The sequence below is a fragment of the Verticillium nonalfalfae genome, assembly GCF_003724135.2.
Source record: "Verticillium nonalfalfae strain VnAa140/NRRL 66861 chromosome Unknown scaffold_48, whole genome shotgun sequence".
Lineage (NCBI taxonomy): Eukaryota > Fungi > Ascomycota > Sordariomycetes > Glomerellales > Plectosphaerellaceae > Verticillium > Verticillium nonalfalfae.
The window spans coordinates 115,656-135,741 of record NW_021167273.1 but is presented as its reverse complement, the minus strand read 5'-3'; the positions used below and the strand labels follow the sequence as shown (position 1 = coordinate 135,741).

The window sequence follows — 20,086 nt, the reverse complement described above, 5'->3', positions numbered from 1 at the left end:
AAAAATGCACAGCCGCTGTTGTAGTCTTACAGAGAAAAGACGACCTGGGAAGAAAGAAAGCCAGGGTTAAGCCTGCTGGTGTAGCGGCGATTGGCATTTCATGTCCCGGTTGATATATGGCACCATACCGTCGGCTGTGGTGCTTCGAAGAAAGGCGCGTGGTTCGGATGCCGCTGTTGGGCATCGTGTGTGTATTTTTGACCTCTTGGCTGTATGCCCAGGGCCGAGTAATCGTGACTCGTTCGTCTACATCTCATCCACCAAAACATATCACCGCCACATCTATTGCCTGTTCTTGCGGTCGAGTTCGACCTTGCTGTACCACGCAGCGCCAAACATGGTAAGAACCATACCGGCGCCGTTGAAGAGGTGGACCTCGACACCAAAAGCGATGATGCCAAGGAGAACTGTCAGGCACTGCTTGAGGTTACCGCAGACGCTAATGGTAAGGGCACCCGCAACCTTGTTGGTCTGGAACGAGGCGACGTTGAGGCCGAAGGCAAGCATGCCGTTTCCGAGGAGAGCGATGATCGTCCAGGTGGCGATGTTGCCCTGGGCGCGCATCTCAGCAAGGCCACCGAACTCGCCGGCGGCAAACGCGCAGGTCAGAGACTGCATGGCAGCATATGGAGACATGCGGAGGAGAACCTCCATGGCGGGAAGGGCAAGAGGGCCAGTCATGATGCGGTTCGTCGCAACGGTCTAATGCCGGGTTAGCACATCGTCGCAACCATGGCGTCCTCAGAATCAAGGCTCGGGGCAACATACCTTGACCGCAGCAAGAATGACGCCTGCAAAGGTGAGGAGGAAGCCGAGATCGGTAAAGGTGTACTCTCCAATGGTGGTCAGAGCAGCGCCGAGCATGATGGGCACGAGTGTCATGTACGTCATGGTCTCGTAGGTTCGGGAGAAGATGACGCGGTAGATGAGAACGGTGAAGACAGGCACCGAGGTGCGCAGGACCTGGTAGAAGGGCACGGAGACCATGGCCAGTGAGAGGTTGGACACGGCAATGTTGATGGTGAAAAGCAAGCTGAAGGCGAGCAGGATGAGATTTTCCCGTCTGCCCAGGCGGGACATGGAGAAGTAGCCCATCTGCAGCAAGCCGTAGCAGCCAAGACTGGCGCAGGTGGCGTGCAGACCGGTCAGGAGCCATGGGAAGGGAAACTAGTAGCATTGCAAATCAGCATGGCAATTGCGACAGGAGGGAGTAGGCAAAATGGCTGGAGGCCTGTCTTGGAGAAAGCCAAGTGAAGAGGACTTGACACACAGAGGCCCAGGCGAGGAGAGGGGACAGTCACGTACCACGCCGAGGACCAGCTTGTTGTACAAGGTGAGGACCAAGCTGAAGCAGAAGTATGCGCTGAGCCAGGCAAACTTGACTTGGGGCAACGTAGAGTATTCGACAGGCTTCTCCTTGAGCTTCTCGGTCTGGCTGTCGACAGCGCCAGCACGAGCCTCGAGGTCGAAGTTGTCGCGGCTGTCAAGCTTCTCGTCGCCGTGCAAAAGGCCATGGCCTTCCTCGCTCCTTCGAGCCTCCAACTTGATGCCGTCTTGGCTATTCATGGTGTCGTTTATTGGGGTCGTCGTTGGCTGGTGTCAAAGATGGGTCGTGAGTCGATGGTGATCGTGACAAGGAAAGGAGGGCTGTCGGCGACGGTCGTCGGAATGACACGTTCGGGGATTACTCGCCGAAGAAGAGCGAAAGCGAGCAAGAAATTCGAAGGTGGTGAGTGAATGAACCCAGGTAAAGACTGCAGGGCGAAGGGATGGTTGACAAGGGAAGCGAGGCAGGATGCTGGTTTCACTCTGTTCTTTGTCGACACAATCGTGCTCTCTCGTTGCTGGGACTAGAAACAAATTGTGTCAAGGCGAGTAGGTTTGGCCGGATCTATCGTGCGTTGACCCGGACGTGTCGATGCGAAGCCAACAGATGCGCTGCACGAAATGACGATGGTGACGGGGAGGGGGGATAACGCGGCGCCAAATGTTACACGAAAAAGACTTTGTCCAGCCACGAGCACGCGGAGTTCGGGGTCAGCGTGAGAAAAGGAGGTCGGGAGACACGGGCCTTGGGAATTGAGAAGCAGGCGACGTGGGGTGGTCGGGTGGATTGGCAGGATGGATCGGATTGTGGGTGAAGAGCGAGCGAATGACAGAGGCGAGAAGCAGAAGGGAAGGCAGATTGGCAGTATAGACAGGCAAGCAAGAGCAAGGGGGGCCAAGACCGGGAAAGCAGGCAAGACCCAGGGAAAAGGAGTCGAGCCAAGGAATGGCTTCGTCGACCTTGCTCGCTTGAAGTCTTGGCAAGCGTGACTGGGTGTTTCGGCTGTTGATTTGCAGTCCAGCTGCACACTGTGTCGTGTCGGGGGGGGATGGGGCGTGCCTGGCATTGGCGCGGTCCGCTGGCTTCTTTGGCTGGAATTAGCGGGCTCTGGGGGAATGAGGTTCCGGAATGCGGCAGGCTTGGGGGCTGTTTAGGGGGCCGGCGGGGGCTGTGCCGCTAAACTTCGAGGCAATCAATCCGCAGGTTAGTCAGCCGCACCAGGGCGCACGGTTTGCCGCTTTTGGTTGGGCACTACCCTTTCCAGGTGGAGGCTGGCGATGCATCCGCGGGCAGACGGCAGGATGACACGGTGAGCGACACCGTGCACACACAGTATTATGTACATGCGAGGGCCCGGAGGTAGGTGGAATGAAGGAAGACGCACAGCCAATAGTGAAAAGCGTCGTTGGATCCCTTGGCAGCCGCGTAATCTCGAGACGGACGCCAATTTTCTGAAGGAGCCGCTCAAACAGGGATGGAACCCTCGTTCTTCCGAAATCAGCATGTCAAACCTGTCAGCAACGTGCTGCAACTTTACAAGTTGATCGGTCATCTGGCACAATAATCATGACTGGCGGAAAACAGATGGTTCTCGAGATGCTTCATGGGCCAGCGTGCATGGCCCGATCACCGACCGCCCGACAACCGACTGGTGAACGCCTGGGTACATACACTTAGGTAGGTAGGCAGGGAGGAGGGATGACACTGGAAGCAAACTCTGGCGAAGTTAAGCTTATCCACACCCTGGCAGCAAGGACAGCCCAGGCAGTTACAAAACCATCATCGGCGGCTGCGAGGCACGCGACTGGTTCTTCGACCACCGAGCCGGCCTTGTAGAGGGACGGGATCGGGGAGCCGCTCGAGTGCTACGCATACGGCATATCTTATTACCATCTGACTTTGCCGCTTTACCCTTATGGCCAATCCCTCGTCCCGGTCTTACCATCCCTGAGTAAGGTCCTTATCTCCAGGGCCGCTATCGCCCTGTGCATCGATGGCGCCGTGTCTTCATTCGCACATGCTGCGTTCCGTCCACAACACTCGTTGAGACTGTACACTCTATTTCAGGCATCGCAGCGTTTGTCCATTCCCACGTTGCGAGACCCGTGAGGGAATATGGCACAACAAGAAGTCTGGGTCACCGTCAGCACGCACCAACAACAGCAAGACTGCAGGACAACATCTAGGCTGAGACCCAAAAGAACACTTCATCAAAGCCTGGACCACGCACGCCCCGTCTCGCGTTCTTTTTCCTGATACGACCCGTGTTCCTAGATGCCAGGCCCATGGCCGATCACGCTGGACCAACGTGCTTCTACAGACAGTCCAAGGTTTTTTATGTTGGCAAGCAGCCTCTTGTCTCGGCAGACATCTGATCAGCACGCTACGACTCGGTGTGGACAGCCCACTATCGCTCAGCGTCGTAGCTCGAACTCTCGTTGCAGGTCAAAGGTTTGCCTGGAGTGGCCCTACTGTCAGGGCATTCGTGGGCCCCGACATGATCTCTATTAAGACTTGGCCTGCTCATCGACACCCATTTGGCATGTCGACATGGACATGAGTAGCAACCCGGCCTCACGATGGGGTGCTCTTTGTGCACACGTATACCAATGTAGATGACATGGAGGCTTATCAGCGATGCGCACGTTTTCTTGGCCCAGAATATGGGACTTGGTTCTCTCCGGCCCGGCAGCTGGCCAAGAGACCATCAGTCGTGGATCGCCCTGCACGCGTAAGCTCGGCAACCTTTGCGCTGGGGTTCCAGTCTTGTGTTTTGTTTTATGTCTTTCCCTCGATCGTCGCTCAAGTGCCTGTCGAGCAACGGCAGCTCCCGTTCATTCACACGCTCGGTCCTTGCAGACGATGCCGCACCTCAGAATAAGTACCTAGACCAGAGGAAGTCATCGGTGACGACGGCAGTATTGGCTGCAGACTTCCATGCGTGCGTAAGGCGCAGTGGAAACACCTCAATCTGATATTGCGATCTACTTATTGTTCAAGCCAATGACACTTTTGCGCCAGGTTCCTTACACTCGCCAACGTTGAATCATCAACAGTAGCGCGTTCAGAACATCGTGCCATGGATTCTGCTGCTGGTGTGGGAAAGCACATTTCGACCGCGTTCTGCCAGTTCAAAGGGCGGGTATTTCTCACCCTTGCGCTTGTTTCAGTCTCCTCGTTGATGGTGATCTTGACCGTCTTGTCGGGCAGTTTCAACTTGGTAAGAAATCTATCATACGTTTGCATACTCCTCCCTGTCGTGCACAAAAGAAAAGTCACACGCTAGTCGCTACTACCTCCCCGTGGTGGCGGAGGTCCTTCAGGAATGACGATTTGGGTCTCGGGTACAGCTTGCCGACTCGATCAAATGTTACTCTCCATCCTACATTCCACGAAGCACTCTTTGGTGATAGGGTCTTCACTGCTTTTCTCCCGTAATGAAAACAAATGGGATCTTGAAATTGACCGGTCAATGTTCATAGAATGAGACCCCGTTCCTCGAACGACCTACGAGCGTCACGTCGCGCCCACCACAAATCGGAGCTCTGCAACGGACAGGTCGTCTTCACTTTCACGTCGCGGCTAGCGCTGCCAACAAACAGCTGTGTCGAGCTATCGTGTCCTCGGCAGTAAACAGATATGGACCTCCGATTCTTGCAGGATGGAATGCAACAAACAAGAAAGACATCGGCAAGACGCACCTGGCAAAAGTGCGCGTCGTGTCAGAACATCTTGACAACATGGCCCCAGACACTGATGATGACTTATTCCTCATGATCGATGGTTATGACGTCCAACTGCAGCTCGGACCCGAAGTATTGATACAGCGCTACTTCAAAGTAGTAGCAGCCGAAGACGAGCGCATCATTCAGCAGCTCGGGCCTGCCCTAGCCGAGGAGGTTGCCGGGCCTTTAGGGCGACACGTTGTTTTCGGCGCCGATAAGGTATGTTGGCCTACAGACCAGAGGCGGCCAGGGTGCTGGGCCATCCCGCCGGTTCCAGGCATGGATGACCGGATGTTCGGGCCCCTGACTGAGTCGGGCGACATGGCCTTCCTCCGTCCACGCTGGCTGAACAGCGGTACGATCATGGGCCCGGTGAAGGAGGTTCGCAGCCTCTTTCAAGCCACTCTTGCGCACATCAATGCTACTTACAGGCCAGATTATGAGTTTCGCGAGAGCGATCAGTTCTACATGACCGAAGTCTGGGGGCTTCAGGAGCTTGGCCGCATCAACGCACAGCTGGAAAAGGACTCAGGAGCGAAGCATCCGAGTCATGTTGACGATGCCTTTTGGCCCAAGCCCGGGCCCGAGTCCAATCATCACATCGCTATCGACTACTGGAGCAATCTCTTCCAGACATGGGCCGGCTACACTGAATACGTTGACTGGCGCACGTTTGATAGACCTGGTCACGCCTTTACCGTGGACCAGAATGTTCGGGCCGAGGCCACATTCAGACCATGGGACCTTCACCTTGCCGGAGACGCCATGCGTGCAATTCACCGCATATTTGCCTCTGCAAAACGTTCTACCCTCATGGGAAAGACGTCAGATGAGCTCATTCTCGAGTCGCAATTTGGTTCTAACATCATCACGAAGACGACATTGCCAATTTATCACTGCACAGGGGCCAAGGATGCGCTGGAGGCATTTTGGCCGCGCATGTGGTTCTTCCCATACATCAGAAGTCTTATGACATCAGCCATAGCTTCTTGCAGAGCTGGCGAGGCATACACGCCGCGGCCTGTCGATGGTAGGATGTGGTACCCAGCGCTGCCGTATCCGGAGGATATTCGTCTCGACGATACGGGCGCGTGGTCGGATGGCAGCGCTGACTCGGGAGAAGTGGAGTGGCTCTCATTTGAGACGCTATGCAGACCGTTTGAGGAGGATATATTTGGATGATCTCTTTCGACATGGCACGATTGTGAATCAACATGAATTATGATGTGCATCATAGCCCTTTTCACGTCGCTTTTGAGAGGACAACTGTCAGAATTTGCACATGGACCATGTTCAACATTGACAGGTCCCTCTAATGCGGCCGCTGTTCCGAAAGCGGAAGTTGCTGTTCTCGTCAAATCCACGATGTCTCCACTAGTGCTGCGTCGCTCACACCACGCCGCAAACCCTCGTGGTTCAGCCCGCAATTTGTCGCCCTTGAGAATTGCCCCTGCTGACCTGTCCACTCTGCAGCCAGGGATACTTCCAATCGCCTCCCCATTTTCCCCTTGCGCGAAAACGGGCCTTCCTGAGTCCTGCACTGCAATATTCCTCGGATCCTGGGTCTATTGGTACATGAATGGGCTCAAGTTAGCAGTCAGATAGCTCGGATGACGATATACCCCGTATTCCGCTCGACATGCTGGAGGGTGTCGGCCGAGTGAGCACGGATAAGCCTCCTTCGTAGGGCTGGAGTAGTAAAAAAAGAAACAAACAAACAGACATCACGAGGCACTTAGTGTGCGCGTTCTTAGCCTAGGCCTGATGGGCGGCATACACGAGTCCGGGCTATGGTTCTCTTTCCCGCCCCAGAGTGTTGAAAGTCTCCGGTGGTAGAGGTCAGCTCCAAGGGCCAGGGGGCTGATGGAGCTGTACTCTCACGCTTCGGGGATGGTGCTTCGGAATAGGGGTGATTGCGGCTGATGAAGTCTATTCAATTACCGTCATCATGTGCGTGTCAATCTAACGAGCTATCGAAGCAGTCTTGTCAGACCACACATTGTATTTTAGGTAAAGTCGGAATCACAGGCATGGTCAGGGCAAGGTGCTCAGAGGGAAGTGAGGTCGTTCAATGCTTCTCGTCGACAGAAGAAGCATTTTCGGCGTACTCCCACACACTCCTCCCTGCCATCAACTCCAGCAACTGTTCTTCGAATATCCCCATCGGCTCCTCTGACAGGACCGTCTCGGGCGGTTGTTCATTACCGACATAAGTCCATACCCAGGGCGATCGCGACTGCGACTCCGACTCCGACTCCGGGGCCCCCTCCGTCAAACGAATGTCGCTCCGCCTGGCCAATTTCCACCTGCCAGCGAATGCAGGGCAGGCCCAGATGGTCTTGCTATCAACATCCGTGCCACCACATGCTAAACGCACCCTGACCGATGCGTGCACACGCTCGTTTGTGTCCTCGAGCCATGCTGTGGTCGGTCGTCCTGTTCGAGGGTTTGTGGCGTGATTGAGGCCAGGAGAACGATAGCTTCGGCCAATGAGGCGCCATACGAGGCCATGAGCACGGTAAATTGTCCCGAGGGCCCATGGTCGGACTTGACTGCCGTCATGATAAATCGGGATTCTCGCCCAGGGACGCTTGGTTGTCGCAGGGTCAGTTGTATAATACGCCATGGACTTAACGACCACACGCTCGAGGCACTTTTCGTCGAACTCAATGTTGACAGACGCAAGTTGGTCCATCATCCCTGGGATCTGTCAGCAGCTCCTCAGCTATACGTTATTTATCAGTACCGACAAGCAAGTGTTATATCAGCCATCGCTTGATCAAGCTCTCCACCGCCGATATTGTTGTGACTACCGGCGAACCAAACTTGTCGCAAATCAGTCGAACCACGATTGCACTCTAGACGTTCCCAGACGGCAGGCTGGAAGCAAGACCGTGTCTCGTCGAGGGCAAGAGCCTGAAACGCATGCTCAATGTGGACTGATAGATTCGTGTCCCAGAAGTGGTACATTTCGTCCCGGAACGATATGCCAAGTTTGTGAAGCTTGTTCAGGAGGGCAATTCGCGGGACCCCAAGGCTACCGACCGTGTCCCAGTAGGCTATGGCCTTGACCTTGATTAAATCTCCGGTGCCCCTGTTCTGCCGGACTCGTGTAAGGCCAAGCTGCTGAGTGTCAGCAAGTAAAGTCTTTATGGTAGAGTTGGCTCAAGAGTACAGCCTCTAGTCTGGCTCGGTAGATTTCGGCAGCGCCATCTCCATGCGGTTTGTTGCTGAAAGGCTTGTCTGGGAACTTATCTCTGTACTTCTTTCCACCTTGAGGGCTTTTCCAGTTCTGCATATCCTTGAATATGGGGTAGAACATCTCGACACCCTTGCGCGTCAGAAGGCCTAGCTTCGAGATCATTCCCGCTACCGAGCGAGCCGTGAAAGCGCCGCGTGAGAATCCGATAAGAATGACCTCGTCGCCGTCAGAATAGTTGGCAGCCAGGAAACTATAGGCTTCCTTGACTCGCTGCTCGGCAGGTTAGATGAGCGTAGGCCAAACATGCATTCGTAGATGGGCCCTTCTCTACCATAGAGATGCCTGAACCAAAGGCTCCACCGATCAAAGTGTCCGCTGTGTTGCTTCCTGTACCGATACCAGACTGGTAGTTGACAATCTGGACGCGACCATCGTCGCACGTGCGCTTAAAGCATCTCGAAATGCGAGTGACGTTGGAAGGGACCTGCAAAGCCCCGCTCTTCTTGCCGAAATCCGGCTTGTTGTATCCGTCATCGCTGTTGAACCATGTTCCGTCACAGCAGACGATGAGTCTCTTGGGAGGGAATCTTACGCTGGCCATTGCATGATACGCGTCTTAAGGATATAAAAGTCATAGGGATCGACATATGGATGCGTTCGTGAACTCAAATGAGATGTGAAGTGATATAGTTCTTAAGAAAAAGACTTTCGTTACTTCCTGTGGCTGGTGGTCCAGTGATTTGAGTGTTTAGATCGGAAGGATTGACCAACTCAAAGCGGCTCTTGCCCTGTCCCCGTTCTTCAGTTCCCACCTAGGCACCTTAAGGTACCTCACCCAGGTACCTAGGTAGGCAGGCAGGTAGGCAGGCAGGCAGGCAGGCAGGTAGGCAGGCAGGCAGGCAGGCAGGCAGGCAGGCAGGTCAGTTGGATCGCCTCAAGGCGCATGTTCGAAAACCCGGTCGAGTAGTCCCAATGCAGAGTGTGGCCCCCATGACCACAGTCTCGCTTGTATCTACATCTTCTTTCTGGTGGCCGCTATCTAAGTACCATGCTTGATATAGCCTTCTAGTTTCCAAGTCGCAGTACAGTCGCCTGGCGTAAGAGTTGTTCTACGGGTCACGACAAGAATACCGCGGAGTTGTAAGATGTTGCAGACTTCGCCGTCGATATGGCGGAGACCCAGATATTTGTAGTAGCGATTGCTTCATTGCAACGGCCTTCGGGCACTGTAGACGGGGCGGGGCTGTGGTGTGCTAATACAGTGTACATAAAATGACACACTGTATTCAACACGTGTGATTTTAAGCTCCAATTTCAATCTCCACCTCAATCCTGGGCATCTCCAGCGACTTTCCAGCCCATCACACACCAAACACCTGAATTTAGAACCCAACATGGCACTGCCGGCGCCCCTGCTAGAGATCATTGCTTGTGCCATGACGGATACAGCCCCATCGAAATGGTGTCAGGCTTTCTTCGCCATCGCAACAATCACCGCGCTATCTGTCCAACTGATTCCCAAGGCCTCTCAATCCCTGCTCCTTGACTACGGCCCTCGCGCAACACAAGCAAAGTACGGCGCCCCCGGAGACCAAGCGGGCTGGCTCTACACGAGTGTCCGACTTGTCACGGCGGTGCAGGTGCCGCACTCGTGGTTCACTCACTTTTACGTCGCGTCCGTGGCGGCATCTGCCTTTTGGGCATACCAGTACTTCGCTGGCAGGTCCTTGTTATTGGCAATAATCACGAAGCAGGCAGCTGTGGAGGGCCCTTCCATGGGGAAGGAACAGGTCTGGCTAGTGTGGATTCTGATGGCTCTGCAAGGTGGACGCAGACTGTTCGAGTGCTTCTATGTCATGAAGCCGTCCCGTTCAAAAATGTGGCTGGGTCACTGGGCTTTGGGCTTGATTTATTATCTTGATATGAGCGTTGCGATCTGGATCGAAGGATCACGTATGTTCCACCGCATGGCACCCCGGCTGGCTACTAACCATGCTGCAGGTTCACTCTTGCATTCCGAGGCAGACACTGCAGTGTCAAGTGGCTTCTCAACCTCCCAGCTCGTGGGTATTGCCATCTTTACCACAGGCTGGTTGCAGCAGCACAAATGCCACCAGTATCTGGCCAGTCTGAAGAAGTATACCTTGCCTGAAGAGGGACTATTCAGGCACATCGTGTGCGCTCATTACACCTGCGAGTGCCTCCTATACAGCGGACTCGCCATGGCCGCAGCCCCAGCTGGACGGTGGTTTAATCGTACGCTCATCTGTGGCCTCTGGTTCGTCATTGTCAACCTCGGCAGCACAGCCCACGGTACGAAGAAATGGTACTCCGAAAAGTTTGGCGAGGCAAAAGTGGAGCCCAAGTGGAAGATGATCCCCTTTGTCTTTTGATACTCACTTGAGCAAAGAGATTCTTTGGTCTCAACGCCCTCCCAGAAACCCAAACTTAGACCCCAGCTTGGAGACTTTCATTACGTCTCGGTATGTGAGGCTCGTGCGAGTTGCGCGTACGTTGTGGCCCTCGCTGAAGCTTTCCGGGGATCCCAGCAGGGCCCAGTTTGCGACTGTTTCGACCGAGAGTTCTACGTCCTCCTCCAGATCCGCGATGCCATGTAAATAATCGGTGTAAAGCGCATCAGTCGTAATCAAAAGGCTCCGCGGCTCCTGCAAGATTCGCCAAATAGGCTTTGGGTCCAAGGCACCGTCCTCTTTGCTCTGATGGAGATTCAGGCACAAGCTTGCACCCAGACTGACTGTGCACACAACCGGGTGGTAGGCAGATCCGTCCTGTATTTGGTCTCATGAGTACTCCTGCATGTTTGCAACAACATACCCTAGACTTGCCTTGTGCGGCATGATACCGACTCCAGGGGGGTATTCGTTGATCAGAACGTGGTTCGGTCGTTTGTGGGGGCTGTCCGAAAACAAGCTGTCGGAAAGATCATCGGTGGAGCGATGTAGGTCACATAGTCGAGTGATGATGGGCGTCTCGAGCCAACGAGGCAGAGGGGCATCAATGAGCTTGTCGTGTACAAGATCGGACGGCCAGGTTTGCAGACGACGGTGGGTAAGCTGCTTCCACCGCGGTTTCGGTGCTTCTGCGATCTTTCGGCAGTCAGCACCTTGTTCTGGGGCGGCTGTGCAAGTCATGTCGTCGCCACCAGTACCTTTTGCAGGATGCTGGCCTCTTCTTCCTCGGATATGAAGTTTGGGATGTAGAAAGCAGATGCTGGCAGCTTTGTGATTTTGGCCTCAGCCAGAGATGGCAGTGGTTGTGAGGTCATGGCGGCGAAGGATACGTGGTCGTTGGACGTGCCTTGTGGCTGTTATCGAAGTCGAGGACAGGACTAAGATGGGAGGAGTCGCGCTGCCTTGTCTTCCCGACTCGTGACCTACAGCTGCTGGATGTGTGTGGCGCTGGTGCCGGATCAGAAAGAGGACCTACTGGAGCCTGGTAAGGAGGTGGGTTTGTTTGCATCCAAAGTAAATGACGCGGTTCTATTGGTTCATTTGACAAGCTCTTCTGGAAGCGAATCGATGAGTAATGAAATCCCAGGCCCGAGACATAGAGTCCCAGCTGGCTTCTATCGAGACCGTGTTTAGGGGGAAAGAGGGTCCCGGCCCCCCCAAGACCAGGAAGACGGCCTGTCGGGTGGCGGGCATGCCACGGTAAAGTTTTGGAAAGATGGAGGCTCCCCTGAATGCAGGACGAGGGGTAGAAACGAGTTTTGGTGCTGCATCGAATTCGGGATTCAGAGAAGATAAGCGTACGGATGGAAGGGAGGCTGGGGGTCATAATCAAAGCAGGATGATGCTGAGGCCGAGCAGCTAGGTCCATCGGTCCACGCCAGGCAGCATGGCACAGTCTACGACCACAACAAGGACACCCGGCCCCCCCTCACGCTCCCCCCCCCCTGGTCCGGCACTGGGGCCAATCAAACCGGAGGCGGGCAGACTTTGAACACAGCACTGAAGACTCGCGAGACCCATCCTTGCCTCACCCCAAACCAGCATCACCATAGACCTCTTTCACGCTTTTTCCAATCTACCGTTCAGCGACCATCGAAAACTCGTTCTTTTCCTTGCGTAGGCGATTCTTTGTTCAATTCCCGATCGCGCACCGCCGACTTTAGACGACTCTCCTCCCCATTGCGACCTCCCGACGACCTGGTACTGATTAGCTGCTACTCCGCCTCCTGGAGCGACCGGTAGACCTGCGCACCATCGCCGCGAATCAATCCCAGCGCGTCCTACACCTCTCGACCGTGGCCAAGTCGTGGCCAGGATGGTGCTAGCAAGTTCCTCGGGCCTCAGATAAATGCCATGGATGCGCAAGATGCTGTCGGGTCCGACAAGACGAAGCCTGCCGCATCACCCAAACAACGATCGACGCCCCAGCCTGACGAGAATGCGAGCGTAAAGGTGGCCTCGAAGTCGTCCTCGTCCGACGGCCCCTCCAATCCCGCTCCGTCACCCACAAGAGATTCCAAGCCGGTTCTCAACCCCCCACGCCCCGCGGATGCGGACGACGATGCCGCCTCAGGCGACCGTGACTCAGATGCCGAGACCATCGTGCTGCCTGGTAAGGATGGTCACTCGCCTTCCAAGGTGAGAAAGGTAAAGCACGAGGACGGGAGCGATGCCGAGGTACAACGTGGCAGGAAGCGCAGTGGCAACGGGTTGAGTCGAGACGGCGACGCTGGGCAGGGCGGGCCGCATCCTGTCAGCGATGCAGCGGCTGCCTTGACACAACAGAAGAAGAGGCTCCGCATCGACAAAGACACGCTTCGACCCGATAAGCCTTTGAAAGGTCAGGAAGGATCAAGCGGCCTCAGCTCTGCCCCCACCTCGCCCCCTCACCACCGAAGGCGAACAGGCCCTGTCGCTCACGACTCCGAGTCTGACGCCGACCGGCGAAAACGATCTCCCAAGCTTTCCATGAAGGACAGAGCCAAGTCCTCCGACCAGCTCGTGTCCCACAAGCGTAAAGCGTCCAGGGTTGGATCAGAAGAAGACCCAGAGGAGCGTAAAGCTGCTCGTCGCCGACGGATCGAGGACCGAGATCGCGCCGACTGGCTTGCTCCCAAAGAAGGCGTCAAGGGACAACACAAAGACCCGAGATCTGCTTCCTCAAGATGGCGGAACGATAGCCAGTGCCGATCTGTCTCTCCTCCAGCGCGTACTCATCGGAGGAGCATCTCATCGCAACTTCCCTCTCAACATTCAAACGGCTTGAGTCAGAAGAAGAGGCGGCTCCCGCCTCCCCTTCGATCAACGGAATACCACTCTGATGAATCTTCTGCCAGCGGTAGCCCTCATCCGCGAAGCTCAAAGATGAGAAACTTGTCAACGCCTGCGACAGCAGACCTCAACATGTCGCCCGCCAAAATGACACAGTCCAAGAAGCACGTTGATGCGCATGGGCAAACTGCTCTTGCTCGCGCCTGCAACAAGGGCGAGTATGATATCGCGAAGCAGAGACTGGCGGAGCGACCAGGCGACCTTAACGTAGCCGATTACGCTGGGAACACCCCGCTGCAAAGCGCATCCATCAACGGTTTCGAGGATATTGTGAAGCTACTCATCGAGGCCGGATGCGATGTCAACTGCATGAACTCTGTGAAAGATACGCCTCTGCTCGACGCTGTTGACAATGGACACCTTGAGGTTGTGAAGCTTCTTCTTGCTGCTGGCGTGAACCCGCGCAAGGCGAATCTGGAGGGAGAAGAGCCTTTAGACAGGATTAGCGATGATCTGGACAACGCGGAAGAGATACGAGCTGCGCTTGTTGAAGCGAAGCAGAAATCCAGCGACCTCCGACGAACTTCAGAAGAACACCACCACGCGGACCAGGCAGACCAATTATCACATGGACCGGACAGCCCCCGTCGTTCACCAGCACCCACGAGTCGCCGCCCTGTCAACTCGCGGGCCACCAAGATTGGCAATCACCATCTCTATGTGAATCTTGACGAGAAGACGTTGAGGGCGGCAGCTGCCAAGGGTGACGAGGAGACCGTTACGAGAGTTCTTCAAGTCAAGGAGCGATATGATGACCCTGAGGCCATGGTGGCGGCTGCACGTGGTGGACACAGCGTGGTCATGGAGCTGCTGTTGGCGCTTGGTGGCGCAAACCCTGATCCGGCCCCAGTCACGAGCCTCCCAAGCGAGTTCGCAACGCCAATGTTGGCTGCAATCGGCCAAGAGAACATTGATGTCCTCAAACTGCTCTTAAGCCAGGCAAACTTTGATCCGACACGCAAGTACCGCGGCTCGTATTACTACCAGATTGCTCAACAACGACAGGGCACCAATTGGAAGGAGGAGGAGGAAATACTAAAAAACGCCTTCGATGCTTATAAGAAATCCCCTCGCGATGGCAAGACGAAATCACCTGGCAAGCGTGGTCAGGAATCGAAACGACCAGGGAGAAATCTGGTCAAAGAAGAGCCTGTGCCTCAGCGGCGAAACCTCTCGAGCCCCTCACGCGACGCCGAACCCAGGAAAAAAGCCGTTCCCAATCGCGCCATCACAAGTCCGAAGGAAAAGCGACGATCAGACTCCTTCACCCACCAAGACGAGCAGACTTCTCCCAAACGCGGGTCCGCAAAGCTCAAGAAGGACGAACGCTTGCCAGCCGTCGCAGCTTCAGACCGTGAGGCCTCTCCTGCAACATCACAGAAGCTCGGTTCGAAGCCGAAGAGAATCGAATCAGATATGGCGGCCTTATCGTCAGAGGGTGAGACCGTCAAGCCACGTCGGAAGTTGGTCTCAAAGGGCGAGCTCCGTGGTGAACGAGATAAGCAACGCCGAGCCAGTATGGTATCGACCACATCCTCCGTCAAGGACCCTGCGAGCCCTCGAGATCCAAAACATGATGAGACTGCCGAAAGGCCGAAGCCTGAGCTCCTCGCCGAGAAATACCATGACAGGACCAAGGCTCTCAAGAGGGACGAGTCTCGCGAGAGGTTGCCGGGGTCCGGCGAGCCTCCTTCGAAGAGGCACCGCTCAAGCGTCACGCCGCCGCACTCCAGCAAGTCTGACAGGGACGGCGCTGAGGGTCCTGCCAAGAGAAGGCGACTCGACACTGAAGGCAAGGAACGGCGTCAAAGAGCAGCCGATTCTGCTGACGAACGATCTCGCTCGACACAAGACGGTTCCGCAAAACCCAAAGCTTCGCTCCGGGAGACCGATGGTGATGGACAAAGGACAACACTGAAACCAAGCAGTGACACCGATTCACATCGCAAGGACCATACTAGGCACAATGACAGCGACAAATCGAGCATCCATGTCAAGTCCGAGGATGTCGATGTCGATATGCGAGACGCCCCTCTCCCGAAGGCGCCGAAGGAACCGGATGATGAGAAACGACGACGGGACGCAGATGTTGAAGCCAAGGACGCACGGCGAAAAGAAGAACGGCAAAAGGAGGCCGATAAGAAACGGCGCGATGAGCGTGAAGCCCGTGAGCGTGAGGCTGAGAAGCAGCGCCTGGTTGAGGAAGAGGAGGCCAAGCAACGTCTGGAAGAAGAGAAGAGACGTAAAGCTAGAGAGGAGAAGAGACGGCAGGTTGAAGAAGAGAAATTGCGCAAGGCTGAAGAGGACAAGAGGATCGCCGAAGCTCTTGCTGAAGAAGAACGTCTGAGGCGGGAGGCTGAAGCCAAGGAGGCCGAGCAGAAGAAACAACGGGAAGAGGCCGAGGCGCAACGTCTCCGTGATGAGGCGGAACGCAAGCGCATCGAAGACGAAAAGCGAAGGCGCAAGGAGGAAGAAGAAGAGAAGCAACGAGAGGAAGAGCGCCTGCGTCAAGAAAAGCTTGTGCGTGAGGCCGCGGAGCAAGCCCGTCGCGAGAAAGAGGAGCAAGCCCGCAAAGCGCTCGAGGATCAAGAGCGACGAGAGCGGGAGGACAGGGACAGACTCGAGCGTGAAGCTCGTGAGGCAGCGCTACGCCAAGCTCGCGAAGACGAAGAACGAAAACGACGTGCTTTGGAACTTCCTCCGCTCCTCCGTTGGCTGGAACAATGTGCTGAGCCATGCACATTGGGCATCGCTTTAAGGTTCCAGCATATTCAGGGTGTGCGTTACGACACGGTGCGTCCTGAAGCCGTGGGCACTCCTGAGGGCAGAGCGCAGTGGCTTTTCAATTTTCAGGTTGCCCTGATTCTAGGCGAGAAGGATCTCCGCCTGGGCAAGTGTAAGTTCGCCTGATTTCAAAGCTTGATGCCTCGTATCGATCTGATTGTGTACTTTAGATCCTTCATGGGAACGCCTCCTCGTCACGGACCTCGCAAAACCCGACCTCGTTAAAAGGGCCTTCTGGAGACTGGAAGCAGACCAGTACGCCCTCACTTCGCACAAGTATCGCGATCTCGGGGCCGAACTGCCAAACTACTATGGTGAAGGCCAGGACGCAAGTGTGGTAGGTTCTTCTGTGCTGGGAGAACTCCGCAGGGATGCGCAAGCCAAGTTCTTGAAAATGGACATGTTCTTGGTCAAGGTATGTTCAGTAATCCCTTTCTCCCGAGTCACCTACTAACCAAATTTGTAGCTCTCGGACTTGCTTAGTGTCATCCCTACCATCGCTCATCTTCAAGATTTTCGACTCAGTGTCGAATATCGAGAAGTCCCAGAAAATGAAGCGCAAGAGCTTGCCTTTCAAACACCGAGGAGATATAGACAAGACCCTGGATCCGAGCGCTTCATGGGGTTCGCTCCCCGCAACACATATTACGTCAACGGACAAAAGGTTGGAGAAGACCTTCCAGGTCTCACAGCCACAAGCAAGGTGCCGTTTCCTGACCACGAGAGACGTGTTCCAAGACGCAATGGGCTCCAACAGGTTTTCCCAGGAGAGCCTGACTATGCGAAGCTCTGCTTTGCACAGGGCCTAGGGCACCTGGTCAATGCTCGCAAGAGTCCCTCTCCCTCCATCCCTAATGGTGTGCACCCTTCGCCAATAAGCCAAACTACCGATATCGACAGTGTGCCCGATGACCACACCGCGCGGCCAATCGTGGTTTCTTCAACAACATTGGAGTCAGACAGCCAACCGCAGTTGGTGAATGGTACGAACAGCAATCAGGAAACAGACCCTGCCTGATAAAGGGGTGCGAAATCATAAATGTGACTGATCTCGTCTGCTTTGATCTTGACGATAATGAAGTACGATCACTCAGCAGTCGCCCTGAAGCTCAGGCTTTGGTTCGAAGTCATCACTTCTCCTCCTGCAAGAGGCTCATCACTTCTCCTCCTGCAAGAGGCTTTCCTTTAATGACACGGAAATGTTTGGACGCTGTGCATTGAGCAGTGGGCAGGTGCTTATGGTGTTGCAAATATATCCAGTATGGCTTCGCAGCATCGGAAAGACACTCTGGCTATTACTGGGGCGGGAATGGCAGTGGTATTGCCATCCTCTCCTGTCGGGCTGATGTACCATTCGACGAAGCGACTTCATAGTGTCCCATGGTGTTGGGCAAAGCGACAGACATGCAATGCGTTTGTCTTGATTTATGTAGCCAACGAAACACACTTTTTTTACTGTATAAAACTGATGTGCCTGTGTCTTTCCTCCTACGTCCTAGTGTGCCATTTGTATCATGCCACTTTCAAGCATGGGTTACCAGCTCAGATCCCAGTCCTGAAAGCCCTGTCGTAGATATTCGCGACGGATCGTGTTAACATAAAGTTTGATCGATGGCATACTGACGCGAGGCCTACATGATTCTTGAGGGCGGACGAACAACCAGACACCGAAACCGAACCATCCGATTTAGCTGACCGAACCAGGGCTCGGTGTGGTCACGGGTGGGTAAAGACCAGTGACATCACAGGGTGCACCAATGAAACTTCGGCAAAGTCGAACCCCGCCAAATTTTTACCCCACCAAGATCCAAACTTCTTGAAATCCTCCCATCGCGCGCAGACCGCAACAGCAGCTACTTCAGAGACACGGCCATCGCGACACTGCAATCGGGAGCAGCGCCCCATCGAAAGAGAGCCACACAGAAATAGAGGAGTAGGGAACACCGCCAAGATGTCGACAACGGTGGACAAGGTAGGCAGGCTTCTCTGGGCTGCTTTGAGTAATGGCTGACTATTCCCACCACAGATCAAGGAGATCGAGGCCGAAGTACGTCTATTCTCGACAAGGACCCAATACCACCATTAGCAACTAACGGAACCCTGTAGATGGCCAAGACTCAGAAGAACAAGGCGACGTCCTTTCACCTGGGTCAGCTGAAGGCCAAACTGGCCAAGCTTAAGCGAGAGCTGCTCACGCCATCGTCCGGTGGTGGCGGCGCCGGCGCGGGCTTCGATGTGGCCAGGACGGGTGTTGCCAGTGTTGGATTCATCGGCTTCCCTTCCGTAGGAAAGAGTACCTTGATGAGCCGGCTCACAGGACAGCATTCCGAGGCTGCAGCGTACGAGTTTACGACACTGACCTCGGTGCCTGGCCAAGTCGTCTACAATGGTGAGCACAGGCTATCAGCTGGCGATTGCCCCTTGCGCCTGACCCTTTGACTTGCACGGACGTGTTCCTGATCCTTGAAATAGGTGCTCCTCTACAGATCATTGATTTACCAGGTATCATCGAGGGTGCCAAGGACGGTCGTGGCCGTGGTCGTCAAGTTATCGCGGTGGCGAAGACGTGCCATCTCATCTTCATCGTCCTCGACGTCAACAAGCCGCTGACGGACAAGCGTGTCATTGAGACGGAACTCGAGGGCTTTGGCATCCGTATCAACAAGTCTCCTCCCAACATTACATTCAAGAAGAAGGAGAAGGGCGGCCTCAACATTACAAACACAGTGCCTCTGAACAACATCAGCCACGAAGAGATCAAGGCTGTCATGAACGAGTACAAGATCAACTCTGCGGATATCTCTATTCGATGCGACGCCACCATCGACGACGTCATTGATATTCTAGAAGCCAAGAGCCGGAGTTACATCCCCGTTGTCTACGTCCTCAACAAGATCGATGCCATCAGTATCGAGGAGCTCGACCTTCTGTACCGTATCCCTAACGCTGTCCCGATTAGCTCAGAGCACGGGTGGAATGTCGACGAACTGATGGAAGCGATGTGAGCCCTCCCCTTTTCTTTGTTGAGCTGCACCCTTGGCCTGTGATCACTCTCCAGTCCGAATCTGGGTGTGAGGTTGATAGACGGAGAAGAGGCAGCAAAGACTGTGCTAACCACCAATGCTCTAGGTGGGACAAACTGAACCTCGTGCGCGTTTACACGAAGCCAAAAGGAAGGATGCCAGATTACAGCCAGCCCGTTGTGCTTCGGTCGAACAGGTGCACTGTCGAGGATTTCGTAAGTTGTTGGATCACCTTGAGGCCTTCGGGACGGAGTAATTGGTTGTTCTAGTACCAGCAGTGCTGACTGAACATGCCCAGTGCAACGCCATTCACCGAAGCATCGTTGAGCAGTTCAAAAACGCTATTGTGTATGGCAAATCTTGCAAGCACCAACCTCAGCGTGTTGGTCTGTCCCACGAGCTAGCTGATGAGGACATTGGTTCGTCCCCCTCTCCCTCCGCGATCAACACCTTCTCCCCCAAGATCACCTCCACTGACACAGATGTGAATCAGTGACGATTGTTAAGCGTTGAGACACTTCGCAAAATGCCATGGAAGACAGTGGTGATAATACGACCCGGAATTCACCAACTCAAGTAGAGGATCGCCAGCTTTTCCAAGCTGAAGCACAAAGCTACTTCCATATTGAGGACCTGCGCCTGAGCATAGACTACAGGCTCCGGTGGCTGTTTGTGTTGAAGGGGCAAGGGGGGGTCTTGAGGCGCAGCGGTAATGTCCAGGC

At 54.8% G+C, this 20,086-nt stretch overlaps 7 protein-coding genes across 7 annotated transcripts; 4 read left to right on the top strand and 3 right to left on the bottom strand.

Moving 5' to 3' along the window:
- Positions 1 to 282: 282 nt before the first annotated feature.
- On the bottom strand, positions 283 to 1,566 carry DRP1 (UAA transporter; the record flags this gene model as incomplete). Its single annotated transcript, XM_028640724.1, has 3 exons — positions 283 to 702; positions 769 to 1,167; positions 1,306 to 1,566. 3 exons carry the CDS (start codon positions 1,564 to 1,566, stop codon positions 283 to 285), a joined length of 1,080 nt encoding a protein of 359 aa, XP_028495110.1.
- A 3,501-nt stretch (positions 1,567 to 5,067) lies between these two features.
- Positions 5,068 to 6,234, top strand: D7B24_006597 (uncharacterized protein; the record flags this gene model as incomplete). The annotated part of the gene is made up of 1 exon (XM_028640723.1): positions 5,068 to 6,234. The coding sequence occupies one exon, from the start codon at positions 5,068 to 5,070 to the stop codon at positions 6,232 to 6,234; it is 1,167 nt and encodes a 388-aa protein (XP_028495109.1).
- An 886-nt stretch (positions 6,235 to 7,120) lies between these two features.
- D7B24_006596 (uncharacterized protein) lies at positions 7,121 to 8,855 on the bottom strand (the record flags this gene model as incomplete). The annotated part of the gene is made up of 4 exons (XM_028640722.1): positions 7,121 to 7,752; positions 7,803 to 8,175; positions 8,228 to 8,524; positions 8,586 to 8,855. 4 exons carry the CDS (start codon positions 8,853 to 8,855, stop codon positions 7,121 to 7,123), a joined length of 1,572 nt encoding a protein of 523 aa, XP_028495108.1.
- Positions 8,856 to 9,648: 793 nt separating this feature from the next.
- Positions 9,649 to 10,647, top strand: D7B24_006595 (uncharacterized protein; the record flags this gene model as incomplete). Its single annotated transcript, XM_028640721.1, has 1 exon — positions 9,649 to 10,647. The coding sequence occupies one exon, from the start codon at positions 9,649 to 9,651 to the stop codon at positions 10,645 to 10,647; it is 999 nt and encodes a 332-aa protein (XP_028495107.1).
- A 408-nt stretch (positions 10,648 to 11,055) lies between these two features.
- On the bottom strand, positions 11,056 to 11,540 carry D7B24_006594 (uncharacterized protein; the record flags this gene model as incomplete). Its single annotated transcript, XM_028640720.1, has 2 exons — positions 11,056 to 11,361; positions 11,424 to 11,540. 2 exons carry the CDS (start codon positions 11,538 to 11,540, stop codon positions 11,056 to 11,058), a joined length of 423 nt encoding a protein of 140 aa, XP_028495106.1.
- Positions 11,541 to 12,579: 1,039 nt separating this feature from the next.
- HOS4 lies at positions 12,580 to 17,359 on the top strand (the record flags this gene model as incomplete). Its single annotated transcript, XM_028640719.1, has 3 exons — positions 12,580 to 16,453; positions 16,512 to 16,756; positions 16,808 to 17,359. The coding sequence occupies 3 exons, from the start codon at positions 12,580 to 12,582 to the stop codon at positions 17,357 to 17,359; spliced, it is 4,671 nt and encodes a 1,556-aa protein (XP_028495105.1).
- Positions 17,360 to 18,292: 933 nt separating this feature from the next.
- On the top strand, positions 18,293 to 19,877 carry RBG1 (GTP-binding protein rbg1; the record flags this gene model as incomplete). The annotated part of the gene is made up of 7 exons (XM_028640718.1): positions 18,293 to 18,313; positions 18,368 to 18,388; positions 18,448 to 18,730; positions 18,814 to 19,342; positions 19,471 to 19,579; positions 19,663 to 19,783; positions 19,858 to 19,877. The coding sequence occupies 7 exons, from the start codon at positions 18,293 to 18,295 to the stop codon at positions 19,875 to 19,877; spliced, it is 1,104 nt and encodes a 367-aa protein (XP_028495104.1).
- Positions 19,878 to 20,086: the final 209 nt, after the last annotated feature.